At 42.8% G+C, this 11,559-nt stretch overlaps 1 protein-coding gene across 3 annotated transcripts in view; it reads left to right on the top strand.

The window, feature by feature from the left end:
• The first annotated feature begins 3,284 nt into the window (after window positions 1–3,284).
• DSCAM (DS cell adhesion molecule) overlaps window positions 3,285–11,559 on the top strand; it is a 440,015-nt gene continuing 431,740 nt past the window's right edge. For all 3 annotated transcript variants that reach the window (XM_027635014.1, XM_027635020.1, XM_027635030.1), the window contains exon 1: window positions 3,285–3,360. In XM_027635014.1, coding sequence (XP_027490815.1) covers window positions 3,318–3,360 — 43 coding nt within the window. In that variant the 5' untranslated portion in view covers window positions 3,285–3,317. The remainder of the gene's footprint in view (window positions 3,361–11,559) is intronic.

Raw genomic sequence — 11,559 nt, 5'->3', positions numbered from 1 at the left:
ACTTCAACATTTAACCCTTTCCATGGATTTCTGTTGAGATTTCTGCTCAGCTGAAAGTTGGTGACTGGGTGGCTTGTTGTCAGACTGTTCATGCTGGGGATGTTTCTGGATGTGCTTCATGCTGTTGGCTCAGGGGAGAACTGGAATATGTGTGGCCAGAACTCTCAGAAGGTATATTGATGTTCTGGATATCCATTGGAGTCAGATGGCTCACGTTCATTCAGTGAGGTCCTAATCCAGAAGTCTTCCCCTCGTGCTTCCTGCAGGATAATGTGAAGTGCTGAGTGTCTGAGATACTTTTTGGGTGATCATGAGCTGATGGGCACTGTTACCATATCTCTGTTAACTTCAAGAGATGTTCCTTTCAAAGTTTGTGTGATAACTGCAGAAAGCAAGGATGGTTAACCTGATACGGTCAACCAGTACAAGATCTAAATCCAGTTTAAGCACTTAAATTTAGACTATTTTTAGATTTTCTACTCTTAATCACAATTAATTTAAGAATTCCATAAGATTTTTTTATCAGAGAAGATATAATCATGTGCAAAGTCTAATTGAGATATCTTTCTGGAAAATGACTGAATTCGTTTTTGGGAGAATTAAGTAATTTCCAGCCACTTAATCTAGGACATTCCCTTTAAATCAAACAAACAGCAACAAAAAAGCATAAATGGGGATTCTCCTTGGTTCATGACCTTAACTAGCCTTGATTGCAGTTGAAGTCTGATCATGCTTGATTTTTTCAGACTTGAAAAGTAGCATTCTGATTGATTTCATGTACTCTGTGTGGAAGTTATCATGTAGTCTTCTTTCTCCACTTTGACAGATTGTTTCATTTAGGTTTCAGTCAAGTTATTCTCTGAGCAGCAGAACCACTGAACCCTGCTTTCATGCAAAATTGCATCCTGCCTTCCCCCTCCCTCCTTAAACCCAGCTCAGGACATTGATCACACTGCCTGGTTGGCTGGCTACCACTAAAAAATGTTATACACCTGCTGAAAGTTGGTCCCTTTGCCTTTTGGTGCGCAGAAGAACAAATTAAAGTCTTACTTTTCAAGTTTGCATCTGCTGTTATTGTTTTAAATGAACTGAAAGGCACAGAAACTTGCTTGAGACTGCTCTACAGGAAGCTGAAATTTACCAGGGGCTACCAGAGTTATGTAGATGAGTAAAGGATGTAGAAAGGTATAAGACAACAGTATATTTATTCTATGTGGTAGAGCATTGTATCTCTTAAGCCCCAAACATGTTTTGGGTTTCAAACAGGGAAAACCAGCAATCCTGAAAGAGCTGCCTGAACAAATCTGTCATTAACTTCTCCAAAATGCTCTTGAATCTAGACTTAAACATTTCTGCCAGTCACTAGCTCTCTTATAAACAGAGATTATTGTTATTTTTAACAGAACTTCACTCCAAAGAACCCCAAATTTCTCTCCTTTTTTTCTTTTTTTTTTTTTTTTTTAATTTATTCTCCCCCAAGACATTTGTACTTCTCTTTTTAACTTTTGTTTAATGGCATCAGATTCTATTTTCCCCTGAGCAGCTTTCCTGGTTACCCACATCTTTTTCTTAAGGTCAGCCATGAGTCCCTGCCCAATACTGGTCTCATCTCTCCTACTCTCACTTCAGGGCTTCAGTCCCTCCTGGCTGATAGCCCAGCTCAAATGGGATGCAGGGAACTCAGTTCCTGCACGATGGTTTTCACTGTGCTTCAGCTGAGACTCTGATTTTCTCAAGAATTAGAATGCAGGGCCTTATACAACACTCTGGGAGGGCATTATGATCTTCCCTGTATGGCTCTAGAAATGCCTCCAAATAGATATTCCTCCCTGTCCAGTTCTGTTGCTGAGCTTTCTGCTCGTGTTCATCCCAATGTCTTTTTGGGGGACGTCCTTTCTTTGGGTTTCATTGCAGAGCACAAGGCAGGGTGTTGTCAGCGTGGCAATGTCTGGTGTTATACAGCATTTTTTGAAAAAAAAAGTCATCTCCCAAAAGTGAAGTCATCCTGTTGGTAACACACTGGGGATTCTGCAGGTTGAGATTCCTTATTGCTTTGTTGTGTTTGCTTTTCATCTTACAGCTTAAATTCAGAGTTGCCCTAATGCTGTTATGTATTTCAAAATATTGATTTTTTTCAGCTGTCTTCATTTAATATTTTTCCCTTTTTTCTTTTCTTTTTATTTTTTTTTCTTTTCCTTTTTAGACCAACCTTCACATCATAGATGTGAAGAAAGAATAGACGCAGAAATTGCTTTTAGTTTGAGAGGCTGTAATTTACTCTTTCACTACAGGGGGAAAAGAATTTCTTTGCCACAGAAAAAGACGCAGATGAAAGACCAAATAGTATCTGGATCCGTGTAAGCACTGCAAGATGTGTGTGTGTATATATATAAGTGTGCTTTCGTTCAGTTTTGCACAGACTCTCAGTCAATTATTTGATGTGCTCGCCTGTCTGGGCTGTGACCTTCTAGAAGGGCCCCCTCCTCCAGTCCCCCCTACACGACTTGTCAACACATTAGTCATATACAACTCAGCTGATGCCAAACGGCCGCAGTTCAGCCAACTATTGAGAGGCAGGGATATTCTGCTGCCTTCTTCTATTGGTCTTGGGTTTTTCCACTGTGCGGCCCCGGTGGTGCTTTAAGACTGCGGAGGGCTGGGGTTAGCGCTGCCCTCCGCCGCGCCGGCAGGCAGGGGAGGTGAGTGGCGGGCTCCGAGCGCTCCGAGCCGCCGGAGAGCGAGGGAAGCGAGGAGAGAAGGCAAGAGAGAGAAGGGGAAAAAGAAGATGTGCCCGCCTGCCCGCCCGCCCGCCGCCGGGCCGAGGGGAGCCGTGTGAGGAGGCGTGCGAGGAGCCGGCTCGCCGCGGCTCGGGGCCGGCCGCCGCCGGCGGGGATGCTCGTGTGGCCGCGCCGGAGGATTTTGTCACCTGTGGCCCTGCCCCCGCCGCCCTGCGGGCGCCTCCCCGAGCCAAGGACACACCTGGGCGCCGCGCACCCGCCTCCCGCCCCCGCCGCCGGCCGCCTCTTCCCCCGCCCGAGCGCCGGGCGAGTGTCGGCGGAGCCGCGGGGCTGCAGGCGGGGCTGAGCGCTCGCTGGGCGGACGAGCGGCCCCGCAGGCTCCGAGCAGCCACCAGCCGAGGGAGGAGGAGGAGGAGGAGGAGGTGGAGAAGGAGGAGGTGGTGGTGGAGGAGGAGGAGGAGGAGGAGGAGGCGGCGGCGGCGGCCGGACCCGGTGCGCGCTGCCTGGCAGCTCCGGCCCGGCCGTGGGCGCGGCGGGCGAGGGCGAGCCCGGAGCGGGGAGCGGGGGAGCGGCGGGGGCATGTGGATGTTGGCCGTCGCCTTGCTCCACAGCATCTCGCATGGTGAGCCCCCCGCCGCGGGCACCTTTTTCCCTTCTCCCTCATCCTTCCCCTCCTGCCGGCCGGGAAGGGGAGCGGGTCGCGGCGGTGCCTTTTGTGTTAAAAAAGCGTCGCGCTGGCGGTGAGAGATCGTTTAAACTCGCTCACCTCGCGAAGTGACAGCCCCGTCACCAGCCGCGTCCCTCGGCGTCTGCCTCCCTCGGAACACCGCGGTGCTCGGAGAGAGCAGGGAGAGAAGCGCTTTTTCTTCTCTTTTCTTTCTCATCTGGAAAAGTACAGAATTTCGCCAAGTGCCGTATAAATCCGTCAGAGTACGCGGGGATAATTTGAAGGGCTTTCATCCTAAGCGGTCGCATTGAGATATTGCTTCCTTTTGCGTTTTTCTTTTTAAGTCGCCCTCTGCTTTCACCTTACAGTTTTTTTCTATGTGTATTTAAGAAGTTATATTTTAAATTTACTTCACTTTCATCATTTCACCGTAAAGGTACCTGCTTTGAATTTTTTTTTTTCCGTCACTCATTTATGTAAAAATATGCACGGATAAGCATTACATCATCTGGAAATGTTGAAGACTTTCAGTCAATTATAAAGTTAGGACGAGGATATTAGAGTGGGGATAGAATAAGGGTAAATCTGTTCTTTTTCTTCTTTTTTCTTCCCTTTTTTCTTTTTTTTTCTTCCCCCTTCTTCATTCTGCCAACTCTTTGATTGACAAACGTTTATTGCAGTTTCTGGGTGTTTTTAGTAGTGGATGGGGGGTATTTTGGAACATTTAGATATATGTGATGGCAAACCGTGGCATACATGAAAATATGTTTAAATTGCTTAAGTTTTAGCAAAATGCACGTTAGCACTGCAGTTTTAAGGACAGAAAACAAATTATGCTGGGGTTCCAGCTATTCTATTGCATTGCCTCCTTCTTTTCAGATTTGAGAATGTAACGTTGCCTGTAATGCTTTACACCCTGACACATAAATCAGAAAGATTAAACACACAGTTCTCCAAATAGGCAAAGCAGGTAGAATAGAAAGAACGTTTCTTGTATTGACTGAATGAGAGAGGAGCACAGGGCAAAGTGTAAGATTTTCCTGGAAGATAGAAATAATTGAACCTCTGGCAGAGGGTGAGGAATGAATGCTGGATGAGGGTGCCTTCACATCTTCTTAAGGATACACTGGATGAGAAAACACATTGACAGGCATGGCTAGTCCAGTGTGAATAGCTGGGTAGGTCAGAAACTAGGAGGTGAATCTTAAGTGGGTATTTAGAGCGATCTTAAAACATTTTCGTGTTCTGCGTGCCACGGAATGCAAAAGGATTGAAAAACCCCAGACTGTAAACTTCAAAATTTTGGAATGTCTTTTAGCAGTAAGACATCTGCAACAAGTTCTAACATTAAGAAATTATCCATCCATCCATTTATTTATTTATTTATTCATGACAGCCAGCACTGTGCTTTTCTCTCTAACATCTTCAGCCAGATACCTCGGAGGGAGAGATTTGCTGGTTGTAAGACAGAAAGAATCAGCCTGAAAGTGTATGCTTTGACCAGTGCTGTTCATTTAAAACTAGATTTGCATAGCAAAGAACCCCATTTCTTTCCATAAATCTTGTATATATATTTTTTTTAAAAAAGAAAAAGCATGTATTTTTTTCCTAATGTACCGATGCTATAAATTCGTGTTCTAACCTAGTTAGTCCTCATTCCAGGGGTTTTTCAAGAACAGAGTAATTTTTGCTTTATGAGATTGAAATACTATGAAAATCACTTTCATTTATTCCTTGATTTATGAAGTCAGTAGTAATTTCACTTTCACTTTCCATGTGTTTTTGGATCACAGTCAAACCTGAATTTGTATCCCAAAAATACAACAGTATAATGTGCACATGATGGATGCATCTGCATGGATTCTGTGCTGCCACATGGCAACATCTGTACATTTGTGACTCTTGGAGGACTAAAATGAAATGTTTTTGTGTATAGCAGTATTCTAAGATGAAAGCATTGTAAAAACCTATAGTAGGTGGTTCAATGATTATTTGCAACTTAAAAAGTGTGTTTGTTTTTGGCATCATACTTGATGTCAAAATACATGTTTTTAGGGTCTTTTTAGAGGAATTTTTTTTTGAAAACAGCACCTACCTTCATGCTCAGACTCAATAACATGGGTTTGTTTATTAGTAGCACTTATTAGGACCATGATATGAGTCAAGAGTCAGGGAATAATATTGTTAAAGGACTTCAGATTGTAATGCAATGTCATATCAGATATGTATCTCTTTGAAGGAAATGACTGCATATATAAATAGATATGTCATGTACACATTTATTTTCATTATTCTGTCTATAACTATGTCTGAACTCCATTGTGTGACAGGCATTATTCTTTTATGGCTTTATCTGGTGGGGGGGGCAGGTTTCTGCTTGGCTTCTGCCATTGCCATTTCTGAACCCCTTATGGAACCAAGCTACATTTGCTTAAAACACAGGCACATGTATAAGTAGTTTTCAACTATGTGTTACATCTCATTCTGATTTAACTTTAAAATGTGTAAGAGCGTTGATGTTGGTCTTGGTTTTGAATTTTTTTTTTTTCTTTTTTTGAGGGGAGGAATAGCTTGAAGAGCAATCCCATGCTATGGGTTTAACTGCAGTTGTGATCTTGGGCTAAAATTCTGTTGAAGATAATGGAAACCATCTGAATAACAGTAGCAAGGTTGGCCCCCATGTTTCCCTACGGTCTCTCAGCACAAATACATTTTGTCAAATTAGATATGAGCAGTGTCACTGGGTAGGCTTTATGTTTGTGAAATAGCTTCCTTCTGGGGACAATAAAATACTGACACGCTGTTACATCCAATTAGTACTTCAGAAGCGTGAAACAAAACCTCCCCGAATACCTGGCTGAAGTTTATATATTTTGTGAAGGCTCTAAGCTCTCATTGCTGTGAGTTCCTTAAAAATACAGGTAACTATTACCCATAAATTCATTGCAGCCTTAGAGGGTGCGTGGGATGATATAGACATCAGTGGGAGCTCTGCAGCTGAATTCACTACCTTGAAAGCCTGAGTCATGCAGTTATAATCCTGAGCAATGCTTTTGAGTTACCTTCAGGGTTACTCTACCTGCACTGCCTTCTGTGTTACTACACCTAAGCGTTCCAGGAGGGAGCATTTCAAATGAACAGCAGAAGTCTACTGGTCATAATTAGTGAGGGGGCATTTCGCTAATTGCTGTGAGAGGAGGAGGGAGAAGGCAGGGGAGGCTGTGAGGGGAGAATGGCCTCCTTCTAAATCCTGGCTCTTCATTGTAATTACAGTGATCAAGCTAGTTCAAAATTAGGCTGCTGTTTTCAGAAACGAGTGTCTCTCAGCATCATTCAGTCCCTGCTGTAGGTATGCTGAACCCATCTGCAGGCTTCTCTCTGGCTGCATTTCTTATATGCCTGTTGTCCATGGATGCTCTGCTGAAATCAATTGAGCATCGGGAGGGACCCAGTACAGCACAGATGACACTAAAAATAAATTTCCATTAAAATGATTTCCTGTTTGAATCCTTTCCCTGCTGTATATCTATCAATATGGGTTTTAGCAGCATATTAGAAGGCTGAGGAGGATCACACTGCACTGAGAGCAGGGGCTGGGCTGGAGAATGAGTAGCAAAAGCTACGGTGGTGCTAATGATAGTCTCCAAAGAAAATGGTGACTCTCAGTGTTGGGGATGAAACATTTGAGGAAAAAAGCAAAGGGCTCTCTTTGTAGAAACGTACTGTGATAGGTACATAGCTGATGTGGAATTGTGTAACCAAATTTACCTCAGAAAGTTTAATGTACGTGCAGAAAGCATTCAGCTTGGTGTGTGTTTGTGGATGGCAGTACAGCTGATGGTGTTTTTAATCTGGTGTTGTTTGAGCTATGAATAGCTATTAATTAATCACCAAATGCCAAATAGAGAAAAATTGTTATTGCTGGGCAGCCAGTGTGTTGGAAATATCTTGAGGTGTGTTTCTAAAGGTGTGTTTCTCCTCTGCTCGGGGTGTACTGATCCAACCCCAGGTTTTGGGGGTGGCCGGTGGGGTTTCCTCCCCGCGGAGTGGGAAATGTGCTTTGCCTCCTGCCTGGTGACACACGACACTAGTGGGCAGCAAACCACACGAGTCACAACGATTCTGAAAAGCTTTGGGAGCACACAGAACCCGGAGAGGCATTTTGTCCATGTTTTTTCTATCAGTGCTCACTAAACTTTTTAACTGGTGGGCGCTGCGTCTTCTTTCCACAGCACCAAATGTCAGATGTGTGTGACAATGAAGGTGGTTTTGGTAGTGTTTAAAGAGAAGTTGTTTTCCAGGAATGGTAAAAAGAAACCCATAAACCCTGTTAAATAGGGTTTTATTACAGCTTTTTTTTTTTTTTATACAGTCATGGAATTGTTTAGGTTGGAAAAGATCTTTCAGATCATAGAGTCCAAATGTTAACCCAGCACTGCCGAGTTCACCACTAAACCATGTCCCCAAATACCACATCTGCAGGTCTTTTAAATACCTCCAGGGAAGGTGACTCCACTGCTCCCCTGGGCAGTCTATTCAAAAGGCTGGACAAGCTTTTCCATGAAGAAATTTTTCCTAATATCCAATCTAAACCCTCCCTGGTGCAACTTGAGGCCATTTCCTCTCATCTCGTTACATTTTGGGGAGAGTCCGACCACCACCTTGCTACAACCTCCTTTCAGGGAGTTGTAGAGAGTGAGAAGGTTCCCCCTGAGCCTCCTTTTCTCCAGGCTGAGCCCTCCCAGCTCCCTCATAAGACCTGTACTCCAGGCCCTTCCCCAGCTCCATTTCCCTTCCCTGCACATGCTCCAGCTCCTCAATGTCTTCCTTGTCATGGGGGGCTCAAAACTCAACACAAGATTCAGGGTGTATTTCAGTGGCATCTCCGCAGTGCTGCTGCATCTGGAAAAGTTTAGAAGCTGGTTTTAATGTTGTTTGTTCTCTAGTAAACTGTTGTCAGGTAATATACTGATAATTTGAATTATTTGGAAAAAATCTCTTGGGTTTTGATGAGTAGCTCATCCAGAAAGTTCCTCCAGCTCATGAGCCTCTCTCTGGTCATGGGAGCAGCTGGGCTCAGGTTGGGCCTTCAATTTTTGTTTTTGCCTGGATAAGTGTCTTAACAAACACACTGCTCTCTTAGGTGAGGGAGTTGTTTGGGGTGGGTAAATAATCTCCTTTATTTAATAAATATTGAAGTGACAAAAAAAGCAGAAAGCAACAAAACGGAACATCTTTCTGGGTAGTGGACTGAAGAGCAAAACAGACAGAGTTTTTTGCTTTCCCCTTAAAGTTTACTCTGGTTAACAAAGTGTGTGTAGGATCAAGGCCTGTTTGAACGTAGCACTCATTTAGCCTTTGATTTTATTTGCTGCCATTATGAATCTATTGGTCTGGGAGTCTTACAGACTTGCATCTTCTACTTTAAAAGCTGAGGGAGGCAGAAAAAACATATTCACCTTAATTATTCTAATATACATTTTTTGTTGTTTTTTTTTTTTTTTAATGTTACTCCTTTTGAGCCACTGATATTCTAAACATCCTACAAAAATCCATTTAAACAACATAAGTCTGTAGATCAGAATACTTAATTATTTCAAGGTGAATGTGTAGGTGTCTGCAGTTAAATTACTTGTTTCACAATATAGTTTGAGATATTTCACAATCCTATTTAATCAGCACTTTATTTCCATTTAAACTGATATGAGATCAATGAAATTAAGATTTCAAATTATGTTATTCTTCACAAGAAACCCTATCTTCTCAGTGTTCACCTCCCTGGCCCTTGTAAGGATTTCATCAAACAATTAGTGTTTTCAAAAATAAAATATAATATGGGAGATATTTCACAATAGAAGCCTTTCACAGCCCAATATTTTAGAGCACTGAAGAGAATACCTTTAAGAACAAGCCTCTGATTCCTCAGGCACTTGTTAGCACTGTGAGCTTTTCTTATCATTGCTTGTCTTTTGATACTGCCATTCACAAAAAAAATCCTTATTACCTCATAAGTATTTTTTTTTTCCCATCAGGGCATTGAATTACTCATCAGAAAAAGAGAAACTAGGGTATGTAAATATATGCCTTTCATAGTGCTGTGGGCAAGGTTATGATATGTTCTGAGGAAAGAAAGAAAGGCAAATGGATGGACAGACAGGCTGACAGAGATTAGCAAGTCTTCCCAGCATCCCTATTTAAGCTATTTTTACTTAGAAGGCAGGGAGTAAGACTTAAGAGTGAGCCAGCAATCCTATTTATAGAAAGCCATTTTTATGTGCAAAGGCTTTGAGAAAGAGAGTCACCTCCATCCTAAACACCAGCCTCCCTGGAGCTTCCTCATAATTGAGGGAGAGATCAGCCCGGCGACCCGAGCTGCATCACTGATGTGCCTCTGCCGAAGCTTCCAGAAGGACAGAGCCTGCAGAAATGCAGGATATGGGGCCATGGGGCAACCCAAGAGCACATCTGGAAATGGCATTCTGCTAACCATCGAGGTGGCACATACCAAAGCACAGACAAGGATCACCTGAGGAATTTTTTGCCTCCGTGTCCACGACACCCTGTGAGCTGGAGACCGACTGTCCTGCTCATGTAGCTCTTATGTCAGGGACACAGTTCCTTCTGAGATTTTAATATATATATATATATATATATATACACATTTCTACACAGAAATGCACGTCCATGTAAATCTGGGATACAGTTCTTTCTGAGGTTTTAAAAAAAATATATACGTATTTCTACACGCAAATGCAATGGTGCTCTCAGGCACTCTTGGGGATGGTCCTGTGCAGGGCTAAGGGTTGGACTTGGTGATCCTTGTGGGTCACTTCCAACACAGCATATTCTGTGATATATATATATATATGTGAATCTGTATAGCTTATAATTGCTTAAAAACTACTGTGTATGGAGAATTTGGCACTTGCTTTGCTGTCTGACTGTTCTGATGCTATTTTCTCCCAATTAATTACACGGTAATCCCATGCAGAAGACTTGTGTCTTAACATTTATGTTTGCACTAGGCTAAAAATTATTCTCACTTACTTTCTGTCATCTTTTTTTTTTTTTTTGAGTAATTTTGGGGAGCCCTCCAGTGTTTTAAGGATATCAGAAACACAATTCTTGAGATGACCGGGGATATTTCAATAAATTAGAATATAATTATGTGGCACTGCAGCTACAAATAGTTGCCTATCTACATAATCTACTCATAGTGATTCTATAGATAAGATTGTAGGGTTGCTCTGTCTATATAAATATCTGTTGGCGTGAAATCCTCTCATGTGGTTTTGCAAATTGAGTGGCTTGTGCTGAGCCTGCACACTGAGGGTGTTTGTCTCTCAGATCTGCAGAGTGCCAGCCCTCAGTGGCTCCATTTTATAGGTGCCACAGAATTAAGGGGCTTGGTGGAAAGGTTTGTTTCCTGTTCTGTTCTTAAGAGGCGTCTCTGTGATAATAAGCTGTTGTTCAGCAGAGTTTTCCAGAGGTTCAGTTGTTAGTGTGGAGTTCAAATAACAAATGTCAGCCTTTGACATGTGGCTCTTGGTTAAACTGGCTCTTGTTTTAGCCAAGAAGAATTGCTGGGATGCTGAAATGTGCAGGCTTGGAGGAACCCATATGTTGTTGTTACAGCGTGTACTGGACTCCACAAATCACATGGCAGAATTTGAGTGCACAAAATGATGGTTGGTTGCTTTTTCCCAGACCATGGAAAGGTGATGCATGAGTTGTAAGCTCTGGCTATTCCTAAATTCTCTTCTGCAATTGTTGTTCTGTCAGAAATCATGGTGTGTTGGGGTCTGTTTGTTTGGTTTTGCTTTATGGTATTACCTTCTGAAGTCTTTGGGGTTTTCTGGATGAGTATTATCAGGAGTTTTGGCCCTGACTCAGGAAAATACTGGGAATGCATAAAGTCAGTCCCTTGATAATTAAGAGGTGGGCATGTGACACGCTGTTAGTCTGCTTCTGGCTTGAGCTAAGGACAGAGGAAGTCCTTGACAAAGTCCTTTTTGTTATGAAAAGCAGATTCTGGTGTCCTTGGCATGGGATCTTGGTGGAAAAAAATGTCATTCAAGCAAACCAGGCTTCAGGTAGACCTCAACTTAAACAGAAAAAACCTTCCTGTTCTTCACCATCCAGAAGGTCCTGCAC

This window comes from Corapipo altera, unplaced genomic scaffold, assembly GCF_003945725.1.
Source record: "Corapipo altera isolate COAL_440 unplaced genomic scaffold, ASM394572v1 0, whole genome shotgun sequence".
NCBI lineage: Eukaryota > Metazoa > Chordata > Aves > Passeriformes > Pipridae > Corapipo > Corapipo altera.
The sequence above is the reverse complement of the archived record's forward strand: the minus strand, read 5'-3'. Positions and strand labels throughout refer to the sequence as shown.